Here is a 23,065-nt window from a genome sequence, read left to right as displayed (position 1 = left end):
TGTTGTTGTTATTATTATTAACAGTAGTGGCAGGTTGGTCCAATCAAAACTTGAAGAAAATTGAGACCAATTGACCACAATAGTATCTTGAAAGATAGTTTTTGTCTGTTATGTAATGCACAGTCCTGTTTCCTTCAGTTATGACAAGAATATGTGAAAGAAATGGGTGTGACCCCGCCTATCGCCCTGTCAGCTGAGATTGGCACAGCCCCCCCATATGTGGACGATAAAGCCGTAGAAAATGGATGGATGGATGCTCTATATATATATTTTAGTGGCATACTACAGACTCCATAGATGGCACTGCACCTTCTAAAACCCATGGCCTTTGACTTCACGTCATTTTCACAATAGCAGTTCAATAGTAGTTCTAATGCACTTGGAAAAAAAAACATGCTTACACTACTGTACACAGATAAAAACATGAACGTAGCAATGCAGTCATCACATTTTGAAACATGTCTTGTAGTCGTTAGTTAGTTTACAGCACCTTCGTTTTGACAACCTTTTTTGTTTTTTCTTTTCTTCTTGCTCCCGAGTCATTTCTTCGAGCGCAGAGGGCAGAGCGACCTGCGGGCGGTGCCGCACGGTGCCGCCCGCAGGTCGCTCTGGAGATTTGATGAGGTAACCATCACTGGTCAGTTCACTGGCATGGACAAAAAACAAAAATAGAAAAGAAAGGAAAAAATATTTGCAGCAAGTCCATTCGATGCTGAGTTGATGTGTTTGACCGTGTCACTGAGCAGCATGTTCACAACATCGCTCAGTTTGCTATTTCTGAGCTGACAGGGTACTGTGACTGAAGTCCCTGTCGGATCCTAAATCGTCCCTTCTTGACTTGGCAGTGACTGGGCCTAAAGTGCTGTTTGGACTGTGTTCTTTCGAGGCACCCGTTTTGGACTCCACTGTCGGCCGTGGCGGCTCTGGAGGTAGAAGAGGCCCCGGGTCTGAGTCTCCCTTCCCAGCTATGAGTAAGGAGTTGCTGGTGGGAACCTGGGGCAGAGCAGCACCTGTGGATGATGAGGATTTAGCAGCGGTGGCAGTGGTTGGCACTGGGGCAGTGGACCACGGCCGTCTGCTCATGGGTTCAGTGGTTTGAAGTGGATTCTGTGTGGTGGCGGGTAGAGGAGCTTTGGATGATGGAGGTTGAGATGGAAACGAGGGCTCTGGTTCAGCCGAGACCACTGGAGTGTTTTGTATGTCTGGAACATGAGTGGCAAGGTTCTGCTTCTTGTTGCAAGACTCACAGCAAAGCTTATTATATCCAGGAATGGAACAATAACGAGCCAGGACCTCCATTTGACAGAAAATCGATTTATCACCGAGACATGGCTCGTCTTGCAATGAAAAGACAGATGACATTATTAGAGTGTGACTGACACAACCCTGTCCATTGTAGATTGTGCAGCTGGATCAGTGTGATTATTCCTGCGAGAATAAAAGACATAAATGACTTACTTGATGATATTTTGTGGACAGGGTTGTCAGAAACCCTTTGGTGATCTTTTAGTGAGGAGTTTACAATCGTCTCAACGCTGAGAGAAGACACGGGCTGTCCTGGAGTGTGAAGCAACAAAGACAGAAGAAGAAAAAAAGAAATTAAAGAACTCCTTTAAAAGAGATGACAGAGCAACATTGCTGCTGGAAGGAAAAAAAGAAAAAAGAGCCGTGTTATTTAGAAACATATAATAAAGTCTGGAGCTATTTACAGAACAAAGAGCACATCAGTTTGACGTCAGGCAGATCAACTTGTACTTTAACAAAACTTTTTTTTAGCACCTTTGGGTTTCAAAGGCACATTTTTGATCATTTCTCATAAAGTTTGCATGTATGAACGTACAGTATATACAGAATTAACTTCTTTAAGCCACTCCAGTTTCCAGGCACTGCCACACTGGGCACTGATTGGTAGTTTCAGCTCTTTGGCGTGGGAGTAAAAAGGTTTAAGTGCAGAAGTGTTTTGACAAAATAAGTTCAAACATCCGACATTTGAGCAAATAAACATGTATTTATATGTAAGCTGAACTCAGGCAAGTTCTAGCCATAAACTGTTTGTTTTATGAGGGCGTAGGTGAGTGGTTGACAGTATTGCAATTCTCGTCCATTCTTCATTTCATGAAATCCATTTCTGACACCGTGAGAGCCATGAGGCTTTGAAAAGCCACATTTCGAAATGTGGTTGCATGCATAATAGACAAGTCTGTGATGAAAGGAAGGGGTTGGGAGAAGCTGTCAGTAGCGGCTGAGATCAGCTGTGATCTCTATCAGCAGCAGTTGACAGGTGACGTGTCATGTCAGCGCTCCAGCACAGAACCTACGGTGTTGCACGTACCTTTGTTCATATTCAATAGTAAGACACTGCAACTGTAACCTCTAACGATGTCCACTGTGCTGGAACTAACAGGTTGTACAGTAACAATCTGATCAAATCTGAGTTTTAAACTCCTGAATATCAGGCATGTTATACACCCCGATGAGTCCAGAGCAAACACTGGTATCACTTAAGGTGTCTGGCCAGATTTCTTCTGACTGTCAGAACAAAGGAATTCATTTACCATGTGACCCTAAAAGAATTGGAGTGATGTATAACAGAAGAGAAATGTAGTCAATTTACATGATAATCAAGTGGTGACACACTGTGATGAACAATCTATTACACCATGCTGTGACAAATATGCTGTACTGCTGACATTATATTTAATGTCACCCGCAAGTTCTTTCAGAGAAACAAATGAAAATTCTTTCTCTTTTTCATTACACAGTGTAAATGATTTTTACATTAGTGTAAACACGACAGACGCCAAACGTGGTAAATGGAACACCTCATGTACTGTACGTGCATCTCACCTGGACAATAACTAAGTTTGCAAATGAGGATTGTTTCTGGCTTTTCCCCCTCACATTCGCCAATGGTGTTGTCGCTGCCCTTGCAAACCACCTGCCTTTGTTGGATTCCCTCGCCACAGGTCACAGAGCACTAACAAACATACAGACACACACTTATTAGAGACATAGACCACATGTCAACATGTTCATTACTGTATAGTCTGCATCGACGCCCGCTTTAAAGTCTCAACGTCTTCTATATTTGTAGGATTTGCCATAGACTGATTGCATTTGTTCACCTTAACTCTCCCCCCTTAACCCTCTTATGACCATCATGGTAATCAGGCCGCATGGATTTCCTTTGATTTTATAGCTCAATGTTCAATGAGTGAGTGATTCTGCCCTTTTCTGCTCCTTTTTCCAAGATAACTTTCACTTTCACTATCTGGCAGTCATTCAACTGTTTAGGAATACGGTACTGAGAAGCTGACGTCACAAACGTGTGACACGCTGGTGAACCTTGTCCGCGATTGGACGGTCGTTCCGCGGAAGTCCCGAGGGCCCGTCAGTGTACAGTTTTTGGTACAGTAATGAGTACGATGTACGCATGCCAAATCCCGGACGTCACTCACTTGTGACCATGCGCCTGTCCTCCACTGGGCTGGGCAGGTGGTATAGTTACAGGTTCTCCTCGTCTCTGGACGGTTCTGGGTGCAGTGTTTGCTGTGGACAGGCCTGTTGGTGCCATTGTGGAGCTCCTGCGTGCACTGTACCACCCTTGTCTGGTAGCTGAGCTTCCCACACGTCTTACTGCAGGGACTCCACTCCTCCACCGCCCACCTGCCAACAAAGCAGTTCTCTTTGACAATCTCTATAATGTGAACGTTATACTAACATCTATAGACCTTGGTCACTCTGAAGTAAAGCCAGTATGTCCATTATAGCTGCTATTGAATTATAATTGTGGCTGTGAGTCACTTACAGCGGCTGGCTGCACTCTTGCACATTGCAGCGTTTGCGAATAGGTTTGGGCTTTTTGCTGGTGTCACAAAAGTTTCGATGCACCAAGCGACTGTCACTCTTTCTCCGACAGCCATATTTTGTGTACTGTATGCCTGAAAGATAGAAAAAGAGACACCATTCATCAAGTAGGAAATCTTTTTTTTTTCTCTTTGTGTCACTGAAGTCTTGATACTATTACCAATGTCATCTCATTTTATACAGCCGATGATTTTAAATTTCAAGCTGCTGTTGGTGAAACACTTAAAGCTCTGTCTCCAAAATACTGCAAGCACAGCTCTTGTGCTTCCATCTTCCCTCCATCAGTTGTGACTTAAAATGCATAACTCTACATTTACGCCATTGTTCCATTCAAACATTGTCAAATAAATCCACACAATGCTGATAAGCCCATATGACTCTCTCTCTCTTTCTCTCAGTATAGCAGTATTTTGTTTTCGTGTCTGTGACTGAGCAGGCGAGGCAGAAGACACACACTGAGAGTAAAGCAATACAGCAGCGCTATGGCTGAAGACCTAATTTCCAAAGTGGATTCTACTTAAATCTAGACATTCAGAAGGACTTCACAATCATATTTTAATCACAATCTAGTTTTTAAGCTTCTTGCAAATGTGATTGTGATGTTAAAAATGCATGCTTTCGACTGCAACTGCTGCTGTTTCCTTCGTCACACAGCTTTAATTAATTCTCCTGGATGCAGTCTTGACAAGTGACATTATGTTTGTGCTTTTTGTTTATGTGTGTGAGAGCGGTTAGGGGTGGGGAAAGAAAAGTAGGTAATTAATCGCAGGGTCATATAAACGATAGACTGTTAAAGACTGATAAAGGTTCCACACTGGCACTTTAAAACGAGATACCACCAAATATTCTCTAAATACTAATCTAAGATTCTAAAATATCAAACATGCACAAATCTCTAAACCTGCAGCTTTAATCGACTTACTGACCTCCACCACAATGTTTGGAGCACTGAGACCAGCTCTTCAGTGCCCACTCATACGTATCCAGTTCAGCGAGAAGGACATTGTTGTTGGTAATAAGGGGCAACAGGTCCTCATGAATGATATATTTATATGTCAAACTCATTTTTGTATCTTCCGCCTGCGGAATGACCTGCAATAAAGAGACCAAAAGAATTTACATGAGGAGTGAACAAGCAAAGTGAAAGTGCTTGATCGAGTGCCACTCACCAGAACTATAATGCCTTCATGCAGAGGACCAGATGTTTTAAGGGTCTCCTTCTCACCATCAGTGGAATACTCCCACTGTAAGCCATTTTCGATGAATGTCTTTGATTCAGCGTCTTCACTTTTTGCGTTCAGTATGAAGTTCCCAGTTACTTGATTCTTCACAGCTGTCAGCAAAGAGGGAAAACAGAATTCATGCATGTGTGGTGTGAAAGAATGTGCACGCACCATGCACTCTCTTTGTTAATTACATTATAAATCTCTTTTAAAAATTGAACAGAAATTCTGAATCGACCCTCGCTCGCCAGACAACTGTGTGATTTTCCTTTAAGAAGAGAAACGTGTCAGTATGTATTTTGAGATGCTTGGCGTTGTGGTGAGCCAACGGTAATTCCTCCAAGTTGTGTGTCATCTCTTCTTCCCATGAGCTAATCAAAGCCAGAAAGGAAAACAGTGGAGAAAAGAGGAGAGGCAGGGTTTAGTGGAACACCACTGTGATCTGTTGACTCACTCTAGTCAGTCGTACAGAGAGCTGCTGTGAGCAGAGCAATATTAGAGTGTCATCACTACACCCACCTGAAGAACCTTTGACATAATGCTCAGTGCTTCAACTGCAAAGGCTGCAGTGACAAATTAACGCCAAATATTTCATCTTCCCATTTACAAACCCCAAACCTTTACTTAAGTTAAGTTAAGTTTGAAAACAATTCACCGTAGCACTAAGACATCAGCCAACACCACAGGAAAATATCCTTTTCACTACTTAGTTTATAAATGTTGGCAGTTTTTACCAACATTTATATACAAGGAGACACTTTTAAATGGCAAAGTATCTGACCCAATTAAAAAAAAACAGTAAATAATCCTTTCCATAACAGCAAATTAGTACATGCTATACAATTTCTGACTGTGTTTACACTGACCTTTAAGCTTAAGACTCAAAGCTATTTTTTCAGGACCTTTTGCATATTTCTTTCAGCTGTGAAAGTATATACATATATACAGTATACATATATGTATATATATATATATATATATATATATGTGTGTATGTCAATACAATGACAATCGCGCTACTACTAACTACTTCAACTTTAGGGCAGATGTATAGACGTGCTCCCACCAGTTTTACATTTCCTTCTGCTGCAACATAAGCTTCACCTGAAACTGTGGGATGGTATGTAAAAACAAACAGCACATGATTAAAATAGCACACTGACTGCCAGAGGAGAACTGTTTTTCCATCTCATACATATACAATCATGGAGTGTCAAGGAGACTGTGGCCGTCTGGTGCGAATTCATCAAAAGCGACCGAATATGTATTCCAATTTCTGTATGCGTTTGACTGCATATTTGAAACTAGAGAATGGCAGCAGACATCTGAGCAGGATAAAGATGAGACGTATATCCTGATCACTGTATTTTTGCTTTTTCTTTTCTGGAAGTTGTTGGCTCCATGATAGACGGGCACCCTCTTGCACCTTTATACCACTTGCCATAAATTATGGTGGGAGGGTGCTGATGTACTGGCGACCTGTGGGGGCTGTACCCCGCCCTTTCGCCCTATGTCAGCTGGGATTGGCAGCAGCAGCAGCCCTGCAACCCTTGTGTGGAGGAAGTGGTAGACGATGGGTGCTGATGTGGGGTGATGTGTGCTGATTACATGATTGGCTACAGGCTATAGGCACAACATGCAGTAAGTAACCTGGTAAAGCAGTGGACTCTTAACTTTTATTGTTAGGACTTCCCAGGACCTGATAAGATTGAACGTCAGCGCAACCCTCAAACACACTGAGATGAGACTGCAGATTTGAACAAATGGAAGTTTCTTCCATCACTGACACAGCAAGTCAGGGAATTATGGTGGTCTTTGCATACTAGAAAGGTTGTTGTTCTTGTCTAAAATACATATAAAAGGCTTATTATAAGACTATAAAAAAACAATTTACTTTTTTTCCTATCACAGCTACGCCGATGACACCCAACTCATTCTCTCTTTTCCCCGGAAATCATCACCCTCGACAACTCTGTGGTAGCTCCTTCTCATATCGCAAGGAACCTGGCTGTGACACTTGATGAGTCCAGGCTCTTGTCATCTCACGCTTGGATTACCGCAACTCCCTCCTGGTTGGTCTCCCTGCATGTGCCATACGACCTCTGCAGCTCATCCAGAATGCAGCAGCTCGACTGGTCTTCAACTTACCAAAGTTCTCCCACACTACACCACTCCTCCGCTCCCTTCACTGGCTTCCGCTTCAAGACTTTAGTGCTTGCGTTCCATGCTACAAACGGATCCGGTCCAGCCTACATCCAGGACATGATCAAAACCTACACCCCAGCCCGCCCTCTCCACTCTGCATCGGCAAACCGGCTTCCTGCCCCCTCACTGAGAGGATCGCAGAGGCATTCACAGAAGTCAAGACTGTCCGCTGTCCTAACGAGCTCCCCATCAACATTGGACAACAGAAAGCCTCCACATCTTCCGCCACCGACTAAAAACACATTTCTTTCAACTCTACCTCGACTAACACAACGACGACAAAAAAAAAAAAAAAAAGGGCAAGCATTTACTTGTACATCGCACTTACGACTAGCACTTTATAGTTTGGCTTACTTGAAGCACTTACTGTAATGTAATGTAACGTAAAAGCCATTTGGAACTCACCAATTATATGAGGCGATGTGTCATTCTCTTCAATAACAATGTGCCGAGCTCCTATTGGGATGTCGAACATTTTCAGCATTCCTGTTAAGACAAACAGAAACAGCGTGGTAAATCAACCACTCTTTCTTAACTTTGTTTGAAGATGCTGTGGCACAGTCTACGCTGTGGCGCATTACAGAAGACTGAGATGTTGCTGATTGAGCTCATAATTACCATTCTTTTTGGGTGTCTTGGTGAGTGTCAGCTTCACAGTGCGACAGTGTGAGTTGTCCCCCTCACACACGCCACATTTGTCTTCCTGTTTGTACGAGCCGACTTCCTTGTCACAGCCAACGTGCTATGTAAAGTGGGAAAGGACAAAGACTGTTAATCAAACCAGGGTAAAGCTACGTCTGTGTTTTATACAGACTTCACCTCAGGGAAACTGATGGCATGGGAAAATGCAGCACACATTTGGTTCGGTGCCTAGTTTAAGCGGATGGATATTGGAAACACACCCAGACATAACAGAGCGCAGCCAAAACATTGCGTGACTGGACGACAGCAAATGAAAATCCAAACTTTATGCCCAAGGTAAAAATTGAGACAAAATAACATCTGTATTTTTGTGATAAAGCAGAGTGAAGAAGTGAACACGATTTCCTTCATAAGAGTTTATGGTTAAGTAATCAAATATCTGTGTCACCATCTTCGTCATCAAAGTCCCCACGGAAGCTTATCATCCCATGCTAAGGGAAGACATTTTCTGCAAGTTTAAGCTTAAAGCTGACTCATTACAGAACATAACTGTTACACATTCGTTAAATTTTTTATACTGTCTATAAATCACATTAGAATCATTGCAATTATTTAATAATAATTAGTAATTATACAGTGTAATGTACTATATGTCTACAAATTTGTTGTGTATGTCAGTGCATAAAGTTTCCATAAAGACATACCAGACACTCTCCTCGGGCACATACACTGAAGGGCTCTGAGTAGCTGCAATGCGTCCCGTCGTGCATCACCTGGTTCATGAACACTATCTCTCCTGTTTCCTTGGACTTACAGCTCAGCTCACACTTGCGACTCTCTGAAAACACAATAAAAACACGCGCCGCGGTTCATCCAAAGATTGTCAAAATGTGATAAAGACATCAACACACGGGACACGGCGGACAGATCATCCATCCACTTTTAGGCTCACCTCAGAAAGCCGGAGCCAACCTTGCGTCACACTTCACAGACTTACCATCTGGGTGCTCATATGGTAGCCATGTGTGCTTGATGTTTTTGTGGTATTTGTTGCTCCTCTGGATGCACTGCTGTGCACGAAAGTCCTCGTATGGCCCAGCACACTCCTCAGTGTTGCACATCTGGTAGTCAAAAGTAGAGCCAGGGCAGTCTCGGCCTCCATACGCAGGCCTGATCGATGGCAAACACAAAACAATGCCTTTAAAGATATTTTCCATCAGGATAGTTTTTAAATCCTCAAAAGTGTGTCCTACCAGCACCACTGACTTTGGATAGCTCACGTCAAATTGAATGTTTTCACACAACGCAACATAAAGTACTTTGCAGAGTAAGAAGCAATGAAAACAATAAATAAAATTACAATTGTATTCAATAATCTATCTTACTTTTGAATATACGATAGATGATATATTATATCCTGAGATTATATATGATATTATATACTGCATACACAGACTCCTGGTCACTTAAAAGTTAAAGGAGATGTTAGTGATGATGCCTTCACTTCCCTCGTCCATACTTTGCCTCGTGAATATTCACCAAAAAGCCACAAGAATTATTTTTGCTCTGGGTCGAAAAGATTTCTGGGCGGCAACTTTTTGATATCCTTCATCCAATAACCAGCTACCACGTCTGGATCTGAGTGACTTAATCTATTTACATGACAAGCCGTTCCAGGCACAGTTCCATGGCGTGCACACAGCCAGTGTGAACCAGGTTTATTATCAGAGAAGAGAGGAGGGGCCAACTTTTCCTATGCTGTGTTTACAAATATCAGGCCACAAATCCTACACACAGCCTTGATACTCAAGCGTTTCACTGACAGCGGCTTTAAATGATCAAGTCTAGTACTGGATTAAAAACTGGCTCTACTGTTCAACAGATGACATAAACTATTTGGCCACTGAACAAGTATTCTATTTTGTTTTCATGGGTGTCTCTTTTCTTTTTGCCACCCAGAGGACAGCACGCTCCCCCACTCTCACACTACTCACGGAGGGTTGTTGCACTGTCTGCTGCGTGAGCGAACTCCACCTCCACAAGTTCTGGAGCAGGAGCCGAACTTTGACCAGGAGCCCCAGCTGCCATCGTGACCCTGAGGCTGTTGGCTAGACCTCCAAATGCAATGGCCCTTAAAACACCACTGACAGGAAGACAAAGAATTAAAGACTGAAAAGCTCTAACACATGATCATTATTGTAGGCATTGTACAATAATATCTCTGACATTGCCTACCTTTCCTGGTGCACACTCTGTTCCATCCACTGGTGGCCCTTTTTTGGTTTTACAGAAGTACTGGTTGTCAGGGTGACTGCACCACAGTTGCTTGCAAGGGTCGTAAGTACGAAACTACGAAATAATGAGCAGAGAGCACATTTTTGGTTATTCATGGAGGAAACGTAGATGAATAGACAAACACATTCAAATTCATCATGCAGTTAAGGGGAAGATACACCCGCGCTGTTCGGCTCTAAACTATGTGTGTTTGAATTTCTTCAATTCCCATGGGAGCCTTATTTTTGTATAGATGTGTGGTAGAGAATAAAATCCCAGTTGGTTCAGATGGAGAAAATGTCCTCAAGCAAAGGTGCCATGTCAATGTCAATGTCCAAAATGCTGCTCAAGGGAGCATGAAGGGATGAAGGGAGCAGCTGCCTCAATATGGAATAACTTACAGTGAGCTATTGTCAAAACTCATCTCTGTGTTGATTTTTGAAGGATTGAGAGTAACTCCCATGGTCGATGTGACTGCTTCTAATTAGTTGGCAAGCCCATTTTTAGAAACTTCATCTGTATCATAATTGATTTTGTCCTTTATCCTGTATTGGTTGGATGCCCTGCTTTTACTTATTTGTCGAGTGTGACAGTTGAATATGTCTATTTAGTAATGTTGACATTTTGGCCAGGTCACTATTGAAATAGAGATTATTATCTATTAATAAGATAAAAAAAAAAAATCACTATAGATGCACAAATAATTTCAGGCACTAAAATAGACATCTTAAAATAATTACATGAAATTAAGTTCCCTGTTTACTAAAAACTCTTTACTCTTTTCTTGCAGGGTTTGCAATTATACTTTATTTACTGTGCATCCTTTAGCCCAGCAAATATTTCAGGGAAAGAAAGTGCTTTTACTTTGAAATGGGAACAGGGTGTGTTGTGTTTGAAGCATATGCGACAGATATAGCTGTGACTGTGAAACTGTGGGAAAAGATAATATTCTTCTTCTATATTTTTGCTTTGAAATGCACGCGGCCTGTGGTAAAAATAGAAGAGAGCGCTATTCTCTGGAAAGAAAGAATCAGCACGGTTCACTTGCTCACTAGATTGAGATGAGGGGAATGTGAAAAGAAAAGATATTTGGTCCAAGAGCAGGGAGTACAGAGTTTCTGCGGACTAAAGGGAGAATAAATACAAATGTGAATCAATAAATCACTATAATGGGTGTTGAACGGTTGCAACTTACAGCAGTGCACATTTTATAACCAACTCCAAAGTCAAAACGGCACTGTTCATCCATTGAATAATTTATTCCTGGGAGCTCGGGAAGCTTAGGCCACTTGTGCTCAAAGGGATCATCCAGCAAGCAGTCATATGAGCTGAGAAGAAGAAGAAGAGCATAACACTTTCATAATGTGTAATAACATGTGAGGTCTCTAGGAAGAGGAAGGAAAACAATCTGAGAAAAATCAATAAATGAATTCCATGAAAACCCCATGGAACTAGAAAAGCGGCATGTACTGGATGTATCGATTGAGCTCCTGTTTGCTGCAGCGTGACCAGTGATAGCGGTGGAAAGCTGCTTGGACAAGTGGCGCCATGATGCTCCCCATACTGGTCTCATCGGCACAGCGGTTCCCCTGGCCATCATGCTCCATACCCAGCCTAATGGGAAGAAAAAAAAGGTTTATTGAACAGGAGGAGCTCATTCAGATCAGACCTTCTCTCATCCATGTCATAACCTTTGTCCTTCTCTCATAGCATCTGTAAACAGCTTTGATCCCTGGTGAGAAAATACATCTTCCTGAAGAAAAAAACAGGGCTCAGATAGATTTATAGGACCTGTTCAGACCCTGGTGTCAGCCTTTGGCGATAAAATCACACGTACTAAGCAGAAGTGTTCACACCAGGCATGAAAATCCTGGCTGTACCCTGCTAATCTAATCTAAACTAGATCTTCTCCAGCTTCATGCCACCCCTGTATTCAAATAAACAGTAACACGTGATAACGAGTATCACGGCTGTGCACAAGAACAAAATTGGCACGGGCACATGGAGTTTGTGTGATTTGATCCATTAAGTAAACTTCCTGACTTACATGGTTGGGAATGAATTACACAGATGAATAGCTCCCCTGGAAGCAATCTAATGCTTATCACCTTCCACAGGTGCCATTTCCACGCCAAACTCCCTCTCAGCGCATTGCCCTCATTTACCATGTCGTCTCCCCACTGAGAATAATTCAGCAATTAGAGGTTGATCATTTGCCTCCCATTAGAGCCCTTTCAATCATACAGTATGATGGAGGAGGAGGAGGGAACCTAAAGAAGTACTTGATTGCACAACGAGGCATTCAGGCATCTTGACACACCAGATGTGCACTGGTGTGACATGAACCGGGAGTAACATGGTATAGTTGTAGCTTACCGCTGCAAGAAGAAGCTGCTTGTGAGCGAGATTACAGCTCAACAGACAGAGATGCAGTTATTATTGTTGTCACATAATTATAACTAAGAGATGGACTTAATTACAGACAGGAGTAGTAGGAGTAAAGTTTAGGAAAATGAATTTGCTGTGAGCTGAGAGGATATTTTACATTTTATTTTCTAATTCTTGTGACGAAAGCTATCAAAGTCAGCTTTCAGTGGTTGCCTTTTATTTTACACTGACTCACACGGACATTGATATGTTAATATTGGCACTAAATGTAGAAAGATGTACTTTAAGGCTGTTTTCCACACTTGTCTGACACAACCCTCAACCCACAACCAACATTATGCAACCTGTAGTGGCTGGACGTGCCAGGTAATTAGGAGTCAATGGGTGTTTCAGCAGAATATTAACACCTCTCTACATGTTGCACCACCAATCACTCACTATGCCCTCAGTACCATGACGTAGACAGTGACCACTGTTGAATTAGATTTCCATATATTATTATTATTATTATGAGTATTATTATATATTTCAGTGCCAAGTCACATGCGACAATAACCACATCTCCAACCTAGTGAGCTGCTCATACTATAAGATAATTTTGCTAGCACTGACTGTGAAGTAAGATTGCATCCACATATTAGGGCTATGGAACAGACATGGAAGAGTATGCAACATGTGTAATGGACTACTCAAGTACCTGGAACCTGGAGTATTGGAACTGTGGTGCCTGCTGGGCTGCATGCTCGCTCTAATGTCTTTAAACCAGGACGCAAGGAGGATTACAAACATACAACATATAGACCAATAGGCAGTCCAGACAGAAGCTGGAATAATACCTCTTATGTTGCCCTCGTGTACTCATACATGTATTCGTAAAACTACTACGTTATTGCCGCACCTGATACCACGCTACGTATCTTTGAGTGAGCTGAGCAAAGTGTGTGCAGTTTGGAAATACTTTAAGATAAGTGATGGCGACAAAAGTAGAGCAGAATACATCTTGCTAACACAAGTCATGTGATAAAACATCTAAAGAAGCAACATGATGCACAGCACATGATTTCCCACTGAGTACAACGTATTATTCATCAAATCCAATTGAAGTTCTTCGAGGACGAATTTCATAAAGCGTTGGAATCCTTTGAATAACCAGAGTATACAGTCGGATTTAAAACCAACCTGAACCATGTTAAAGCACAATCCCTTTTATGAATGACAGTTCGGGTCCTTTCATTATAATGCGATTACTCACACATGGCCGGTTTCATGAGCAACCACAAAGGCGGAGGAGAAGCCATCCTCATGGTTCAGAGTGCAGCTCCTCAGTGGGTGGCACATCCCTGTCACTGGAGCATAACCTGAGCGAGAGACAAGGCCACACAGCCCTTATAATCAAGCATGAGGATGAAGGTCCGGGTAGTTCTGCTAACACTGTGAAGTGAAAATTCTTTCAATGCGAAATATACTCGGTGAGCTGAAGAGAGGGTGAGCCTTCACTTATGAAAGCATCCGTGAATAATGTGCCAGACAAACCTCTTTTATTTATGAATTCATGTATGAAACAATGCAGCGTCAGTGATGTTTAAATTCGGCCTGCATTTAACACCATGTTGTATATAAAGTACATTCTCAGGCTTTTGACTAATAGCATTATAATTCATTCATTTATTTTCGACCACATATTCATTCAGGGTGAGCTGGGGCCAAATCAGATGACCTTGGGCAAGAGACTGTGGTTAGAATATTAAACATTTTATACTGTTTGAAAATAATAAACTGGGGCCAACTTTTTTCTCAGATAGTGGACGAGAAAATAATCAAAATCTATCAAAAAGACAAAAAAAGTATTAAAAAAAACATCTGGAATTTGGAACACACCGTTATAGAATGTGTCAAGTTGTTCCATGTGTATGTCAGTGTTAAGGATTTTAGTACGAGGCACATACCTCCAGCTGAAGTGACACATAATCTGACACAAGTGACATTTTTTACATTTGCTTTGTATAGGTTTAAATAGTTCACTTGACTGCTGACTTATTGCATTTAAGCTATTTTGTAGTTTGTCTTTCACGTCAGCAATTACAATCTTTAGACCAAAGGTCACACATTTTCATTACAAATGTTGCTGACAAAACGGAGATAATAGTGATGTTTGTGTCAGTTGCGCAGAGACTGTGAAATTAAAAAAAATGTACTTGTGTAGCATTGCTGGTAGGCCACATTTTTGCTTGTGGCCCGCCTGTTGCCAAGTTATTCCCTATACGATATTCCTTTTTTACGGTGTCAGGAGGCTGGAGCTCTTTCGGGACAGTTTGTGTTGTGAACATCTCGTTATTTTACATTTAAAAAGTCCAACAGCAAAGTACAACAGTGAGCTCGGAAGCCTGCCATCGTTACCCAGCAGATACAGTATGTGCATGGCATGACAACAACTGCCACCAGGACAACAAACTTTCAAGCAAAGCACAATCATTAAACATAACTCGATCAAGAGGTGTGCAGTGATTCAGCTAAGCGTGTTTGATTTGGTCCAGAGGCTCGCTTACATTTTGGCCTTCTTTTGGCAGCTTTCAGATTATCTTTCATGCTTCCTGACCATGAGAAGACCTTTTTGGCATGCAGGTAAAAAGCAGAAAATGCAGCAGACAGACAGCCGGTGATAAAAAAAAACCAAAAAAAAACTCTTGAGCAGCGTGTATGTCGGGTTACTTTTAAAGAGAAACCTCTGCAGCAAAGGTATTTGAGTCACAGCAGAAAGCAATATTACTTCATGAAGGCCACGTGGCTGATGGCTCTATGGCTGGTGGTTTGCAAGTTTAGGAGTGAAACATAAAAGCAGTTGTCGAGTGTGACCCGTTATTTTCAAGAAAGGATTTAGAAGAATTCTCACAATGAGGAGAGTGGGAGCTTTGCACACATAACAAGCAGCTGGCTTCAAAAATCCATTTCTCTTGTGCTGATGTCATGCGTGAGGAGAGAGATGGCGGACCTCTCTTGAATACTTCACATACTTCCCATGAAATAAATAAGAGCAGGGAGGAATAAAAAAACACTTGAAATCACAGGAAATGAATATTATGTATGTGCTGATCACACAAAATTCACTGTGTTGTTTTGACTCCATTTGACACCATATATCCAGGTTTTCGTCTTTCTGCACAGGTATAGCCTGTGTTTGGATATAGAATCTACCATCTCACAGCAAAGCTTTGTCACATGAGTGTGATGTCTGCTCTTGACCCCGTAATTCAGCACTGAGCCCAGACAGCACGGTGCAAGGTGCCATAGAAACGTGGCATGTTGGGAACACAACCCAGCTGCAGCTATGGCAACATCGGGAGGTGTGACAAGCAAACCATTTAGCCTCGGGTTGTCCTCTAAACATGACATGTGTGCTTAAAAGATAAAAATACACACAGGTCAATGCAAGATATTGAGCTTGAGCACAGAGGATTTTTGTTCACTGTGGACGCAGTCTCTCTGGAGGTTTGGCGGCTCACTTCAAATTTTGTTTTGAAGGGCTGAAAAGAAGAAATATACGGTGAGACAGATGCCACACTCAGTACGTTTCCATGACCACACAAGGAAATGAAAACTGGATTTTTAAAATAATACATGTCAACACGTCAGTCCAAATTAAATTGCACTACATCAGACTAAGTCAGGCTAACACACCCAGAGTCAATCACCACAGTCTGGATACATGCAGTCGCACCCCCATCCCCCCCCCCCCCCCTCAAGCTTCGACCTGGAAGTAATAACATCCACACTGGTGCACTTTTTGGAGCGACAAGGAGAGCAGCAACTTTATGCTCTGGCAGCACATAGAATTGAATAATTCAAGTTCATGGATGGTGGAAAGACTCTGAATGGCCATTGACATGCTAACAACTAGCTGCCAGCTAAACCCGAAATGACCTAATTACACAATGAATTAAATAAATCGATTCCGCGCTTGGACGAGTATATTAGTGCAATTAACCATGCATGGAAACGTACTGAACATGTAGAGCATGGACGGTGCAAAACATCTCCTAACAATGGCATACATGTATTATTAGAATAGAGAATGATCGATAACAGTGAATATGTGAGTGTAGGCAAGTACTTTAAATAATTTCCGGCAGGCTTTACACGTAGAGGTGTAATGCTGCCCTCCACAGTTCAAAGTTCTTAATCACAGTTTGAAGACAAGTTCAAACTAATTGTTTCCAAACTAAAAAAAAAAAAAACGGAACAGTTAGTAAACATGTGTCAGTCATTTCTGTTTTTCCTCTACATGCCAAAAACCTTCATCAGCAAAATCAGTTGTTCATATCCAGGGTGGCATCAATGTCAAGTCAGCTAGGTTTTTGAAAGCCGCTAAATAAACAAATTTTCTCTGAGATTACCGCAGGCAGGTCTGGGTTCATGACCTCATCTGCAGCCTTGACATTTATGTTTTCCGCTGACCTTACCTGGGCAAGACTTGAAGCCAACCCCTTTGAGAATGGAAGCAGATATCAGCACTCAGTCTGCACAGGCCTCGATCGAGAAAAAATACAGTACCTTGCATACCTGCAGGTCCAAAATCTTGCCTTGTCAGGAAGATGGAGTGGTCGTGGTATTCAGCGTGGTCAGGGTCGCGGCGCTGCTGCGTGTTGGCCCACCGACACACCTGCTCGAGGCTGCGGGACGGGTTGCCGCGCTCGATCAGGCTAATCGACTGCAGAGACGGAGGACATTTTAGTGTGAATAAAAAAAGAAATTGCTCAGTTTGTCAGTGCTCTCTAAGAGGCATTACATTGACTTCTATTTACCCATTCAGTTCAGGTGTTCTGTCACACTCAATGTGAATAACGTTTAGATAACATTTCCGGAGAATTCACAGACAGGAGACATCTGTTGCACGCCTGTGCTCAACATCAGTTCACAGACTTGCCGTTATGAAATGGCATGGCAACCTTGAAGTTCTCTTAGCAGTGAAGTGAAAGGCAGAAGTGTATATGTAATGTGCCAGATTTTAATTATGAACACAAACCCTCCCATGTGTGTGTTTTTTCTCAACCTGGCATAGAGTGTCACAAGTGATTTATGATCACATTATTTCCAAGTGCAAACTGTGGAAATGCATTTATCCTTAAGTGTTAGTCCATGTTTATCTGATGAAACAACAAAACTCAGAATAACAACAACAACAACACCATTGCTCAAAAACAGAATGTGGAGCCGGGAGGGGAAATGAACAGAAAGCCAGAGTCAGAGGAACTGATGAAATATTTGTTTCTTTCTTCTCTGAGCATGTGCTGGTGACGCAGAGTTCAGCAAAGTGGTCATATGTAAACACATTCTCTCTGCTTTGGCAACCAGACAGAATGGTTGCCAAATGCAAAATGCAGCACCAGCAAGAATCAGTGCATCTAACTGCCATTATTTGATGGTTATTTTTGGATATTAATATTTTTGACTTATTTTTGCATGTCCTTCATCGGCCCGGCTGTGACGTGAGAGGGATCAAAGTTGATAGGGGCAGGTTAGGTTTTGGCTGATGGAAAGTAGGACACGGTCAAAAACACACTTTTGACCATAGTTCCTTTTATTCTGTGCTGAATTATATTTTTTTGCATTTGCAAGTTTTTTTTTTGCATTTGCAATGGACTGAATAAATGACCTTGAAAGGAATTATGCACCCAAGTCCAACCGCACCACATTTTTCATCGGCCAAGGTAACTCTGGACACAAATGGACACTACAGTCATCATGTGTACACTATTTTATGCAAAATACTGCAGGAGAGAAAAATAGAATGCATCAATTCTAAAAGTATAATAAAATATGTGCAGTAAAGAGCAAACGATTACTACCACCAGTCACACCGCAATAAAAAAAAAAGCAAAATGTCCATTTATAGATAATTTGAGTGATTGAAATAAGCAACAGCTGCTTCTGAGCAGCAATGAAAACATCAATGGTACAGTATTTAAATACTGTAATGTTTGTGGTCTGCATTAAAAACAGCGTCCTGCATTCTGACCAGGACTAACTCGGTTGTGTTCAGGACATTTATATCCACTAGCAAACTGCAAATCAGACATTGTGATGGCCCAGCTTTAGAGAGCTTTCAAATTAAAAGTCCTATATTCACAGTTTTTAATTGAAAATGATCAACTTTGAGATGTAATAAAAACAAAGTGTTCCATAAGTTCTGGACAAGACTGAGTAGGTGGTGTTCAGCGCATCCATGACAACTGGCTTACTGCAAATCAGACATAGAGAAATCTGGGATAATTATTACTAACCGACTTGAAACATTTTAATTGTGACAATGTTTGAGTATCAAAATCTCAAATGTCAGTTGCTATTAATGCAGCAATGTAGGGTTTTTAAAGGTTATTTTGAATACAATGTACATCACAAAACACGTAACATCACCCACCTGTCGGTATCCGACCATTATCATGCGGACAAGGACGATGTTGATGTTGGTTCCCAAAGATTCATCGTGGTAGATTTCATCAACCTGAGGGGGGGAGGGGGGAAATTGAATATCATGTGTCACTGACGGGAAAAGGGAGACATACTGCATTTGATGACTAAAGATAACCCACAGCACTGAGCACAATTCACTCTGGCACTGTGTGAGGAACAGCAGGCAGTCAGTGGGAAGAAAAGCACAAGTTGGAAAAACTAAACTTAGTTTGAGCAAGAGTTTCATCCAACTGTTAGAAAACAACAATTAGGGTTGGATGGATGTTAGTAAGCAGTAAAGTAAGAAGTAAAGTTTTTCTAACTATCTAAAGTAACCAGCTGATATTCAGAATGTTATTTTTTTACACTGAGGACGATTACAGACAGGGAAGAAGCAACAGATACAGAGGTGAATACAGTTTCTCCCATTCACTTGTTCTCTTGGGGATTAGTGTTTATACTTGCTTGCAGCTTTGTGAAGAAGAAAAATGCTGTTTGTCAGCCTCTGCGCATCTGCGATGTGTCATGGCTTTATCAGTAACATGTTTTCAATTGATTTTGATTTCAATCTGCTTTACTGTATCTAAAATCTGCTGGAACCTGCTCTGATATTTATCAGTGCAGTGTCCGTTGCTTCTTCCACAAAGTTAATACCGCGGTGGCTGTCTAAACAATAAGGGAGGGTTGTCTATATCACGCCTCTCACAGCAAGCATGAAATCATGGCGGAATATGGTGTCACCCGCTGGCATCCGTCCAGTTAAACAGGCATTTGTTTTGCAACAGTAATGAAGCCTGACCCAGAAGTGTTATTTGGCTTCATGAAAATGCTGTCATGATTAAATGCTTAACCCAGACACAAGGTGGGATCCCCTACAAATCTTGTTTCAATTTTCATCCAATAGTAGTAGCTCCACAAGGTTTACCAGCTGTGTCACTTTGTGGCGTTTGAGTGATGTGGAAAATGAGAGAAACTATATTTTATTCCATTCATCACTTAGTCATAGTGATTGTGGATTGTAATTAACAAAGAGACTCACATACAGACTGGAAAACAATAGAGTCATTTTACCCTTTAACACTGAGCACATCGCAGACGACATGTTTGCGCAAGTGCACTTTGCATTACCGTAATTACGCAACGGTTTGTGCTATCGGACAAAATTCCAGCTGTTTCTGAAAGCTGAGAAGTTGCTCGTCAAAGCAAATATGTGTTTTATTACAGTAATTTGACTGACACTGTTGCAGGAAGCCGGCAAATCAGCGTTTTTTGTCACCAGAGGGGAGAGAGTTGGAAAAATGCCTGTACATAGTTTCCATTTTTTGGCCTGTTTTTGGACATTGAGACAAAAACTCAAAAACAAATGTCACTCTAAAATTTCAAATTTCAAATGTAAATGGGTTTTTTTCTTGCATGTTTGGGCCTATGTGTTTTCCCTTTGCTCCGTGCTCTTCTGTTGACACTACGTTTTCCAGCATTCCCCTTTGTTTTCCTTGCGTATGACCCACACCTTGTTGTTTTACATTGCGTTTGTCTTTTCTTTTTTTTTTTTTGTTACTGCTCATGTGGACCAAACCTGTTTTCCATTTATTTACCTGAGATGAATGAGCACTTCATCATTTTGGTAACTAGAGTAAAAAAGGAGTATTGGGCCCTTCGTACAGCAGCCATTAAGACACTGTTGATGCTTTAGCAGGAGAAGCACAGGTGTTACTGATCACATTAACTATGGATCTGTTCAGTCCATGTAAGTCAGTGTAACAGTGAACCAGCCACATCCTGAAAATGAGGAAGCTAAGAACAGAACTAAGCCATGATTAGCTGGATAATTTACACCTGTAAATTATCTGCTGAGACATGTCCCTGGCTGCTGAGTAAATTGTTTGTGATATATTGTTCCGAATCCTGCTCCTGCAGTGACAGCTGAGGCTCATTTTGAAACATTAGCTGTGACACAGAAAAGGAAAACGCAAACAACGCTGAAATAATTGACGTGCAATGATTACACTTCAGAGCCATCATACAGCTCGTCAAATCCAACTGCACAGACTGAGATGTGCAGTTTTCAGATGCACACCACCAACACAAAACCTGAGGTGATTTAAAATGCATAGAAAAGTGGTAATGTGAGTTCTGTCATGAATAATGTAATTTATAACAATGTTTCATTCTTGGTTCTCCCACAAAACAACAATCAGTTCCATGTGTACAAATTCTAATTTATCCTCTTAGCATTTTGTTTTTACATGTTTTAATTCAAATGGTATCGTGTTGTTTGCATCAATTCTTCTTGATATAAACAACCATTCTTACACGTGGAATTCTGTGTTCATTTTATGCGAGTGCAGAAATACATTTTTCTATTTCATTCAACTATGCTCTCCAGCATGTACTGTAATATCACTTTCATTTGAGCACCGGTCAGTAACATGCAAAAATCATCTTCCAAAGGTCATCAGATCATTTACGTCACTTGATGATTCACATGAATCCTGTGGTGAAGTCCAATGGTATCATTAAGGCTTGAATGTTATTTCTGTTCATAAGTTTTAATCTCTCCAGATGCAGTCATTTAGGAAATAAATAACCCAGGCACAATGTATCTACAGAATTGCAGTGTTATCCACCCATCCGTATGGCCAAGATGATGTTTAAACAAACACATGACTGTTCAGCACTTATTTCTCATATTATAAAGTCTCTGCTCTTCATTCTCTTTAGTTACGAGGAGCTACAGCGACATATGGGGTTCTCTAAATTCTTCTAGGTGTCATTTTTTTTTTCCCCAGTCACGCTGTGTTATCTCGAAACACAGTCTCTACGAGACGTTTTCAGTTTCTGCACTTATGAAGGCTCACAAAAGACTGACATGCCCAGGAGGTCCAAATATGGCAAACATAATAAAGCTCCTTCTGCTAAACAACTACAGGTGTGTCAGTTAGCTTTCTCTTCGGTAAAATTATGGCCCAGGAGAACAAAAGCTCTGTCACCGAAGAAAGGCCGTCTTGGCTTGAGTCCAAATTTGCTCTGGGACGCCGGGTTACACCCAAGGCATTTAAGCAAATATTCCATTCACAGAAGCCTATTCAGGTCAATAAATGCTGCAAAGAGCACTCCAGTGACCCCAAATTCTCCCAGATTTGTTACCAACTCAAATTCCTCAACTAGTCTCCACTGTCCTATGTTCTGTATATTTTGGACCTTAAACAGAGAAGCTGTTGAAGAAAATAAGGGCAGCATTAAATGGTCATAAAACTCCTATGATGACTTTTGTTAACACATAAGTCACAGATTCTTCCTGAGGTCAATGTACTGAATCTTCAAAAACCTTTTTCTTGAGTCCTGCTGAGATATGGGGCCAACCCTGCAGACACAGGGATAATTGCAAAGCCAGGAGGAGCACAAAGATGACTGGAATTGGACTGTTGTGGCTTAAAAAAAAAAATGAGAGAAGCAGCTGTGGTCTGCAGGCACAAGGTGTCACTGGCTTTGGTACTGCATCACACAGACATGCACAAAACCTGCTCAAACAACACAGCCATTGTGCAGCAGGCACCACAGCAGTCACCTTGGTTTTATGCAGACAGGATGTTCAATAATCAATCCCTCTGGGAGACTTTCTCCAGGTGGTGCTACACATTATAAAGCCACAGAGCCAGGATTGAGAGGATTTGAGCGGGCAGAACCTTTACCTTTACTTGTAAGCAACAAGTCTGTTGCTTACAAGTGGAGCTAAAGTGTTTTGTTAAGACGGCTCCTTTCTTTCTGGTAATAGCACAATTGTCTGCTTTCGAATCAACATAGATATTACTTTTCAACAGTTTCATAACTAAGGACTTCCTCAAATTTACTTCTCACGCCAGTGATGTGAGATGTTCTGAATTACACTCCCCCGAGAGCACGAAACTAATGTTGAATAATAATGTTGATCATTAACATCAGGCTTTTCTCCCTGCCAAATATTTTGGGGACAGAATGTGGATATAATTTCCTAATTAAATAAACACTTCATTTCATGT

At 41.5% G+C, this 23,065-nt stretch overlaps 1 protein-coding gene across 2 annotated transcripts in view; it reads right to left on the bottom strand.

Moving 5' to 3' along the window:
* Window positions 1-629: 629 nt before the first annotated feature.
* Window positions 630-23,065, bottom strand: part of LOC131448780 (A disintegrin and metalloproteinase with thrombospondin motifs 3) — a 39,275-nt gene continuing 16,839 nt past the window's right edge. Inside the window, exons 5-22 of one of the 2 annotated variants that reach the window (XM_058621523.1) lie at window positions 19,015-19,098; window positions 17,148-17,304; window positions 13,852-13,957; window positions 11,682-11,825; window positions 11,407-11,539; window positions 10,173-10,286; window positions 9,932-10,080; window positions 8,935-9,107; window positions 8,642-8,775; window positions 7,914-8,037; window positions 7,701-7,781; window positions 5,037-5,200; window positions 4,794-4,959; window positions 3,809-3,941; window positions 3,459-3,666; window positions 2,848-2,977; window positions 1,459-1,557; window positions 630-1,337 (exon numbers count right to left, since the gene is read on the bottom strand). In XM_058621523.1, the coding sequence (XP_058477506.1) occupies window positions 772-1,337; window positions 1,459-1,557; window positions 2,848-2,977; window positions 3,459-3,666; window positions 3,809-3,941; window positions 4,794-4,959; window positions 5,037-5,200; window positions 7,701-7,781; window positions 7,914-8,037; window positions 8,642-8,775; window positions 8,935-9,107; window positions 9,932-10,080; window positions 10,173-10,286; window positions 11,407-11,539; window positions 11,682-11,825; window positions 13,852-13,957; window positions 17,148-17,304; window positions 19,015-19,098 (2,865 nt within the window). In that variant the 3' untranslated portion in view covers window positions 630-771. The remainder of the gene's footprint in view (window positions 1,338-1,458; window positions 1,558-2,847; window positions 2,978-3,458; window positions 3,667-3,808; window positions 3,942-4,793; window positions 4,960-5,036; window positions 5,201-7,700; window positions 7,782-7,913; window positions 8,038-8,641; window positions 8,776-8,934; window positions 9,108-9,931; window positions 10,081-10,172; window positions 10,287-11,406; window positions 11,540-11,681; window positions 11,826-13,851; window positions 13,958-17,147; window positions 17,305-19,014; window positions 19,099-23,065) is intronic. The other variant, XM_058621524.1, reaches the window with a different exon arrangement.

This window comes from Solea solea, chromosome 21, assembly GCF_958295425.1.
Source record: "Solea solea chromosome 21, fSolSol10.1, whole genome shotgun sequence".
NCBI lineage: Eukaryota > Metazoa > Chordata > Actinopteri > Pleuronectiformes > Soleidae > Solea > Solea solea.
Note: the sequence above shows the minus strand (reverse complement) of the source record. Positions and strands in the feature narration are given on the sequence as shown.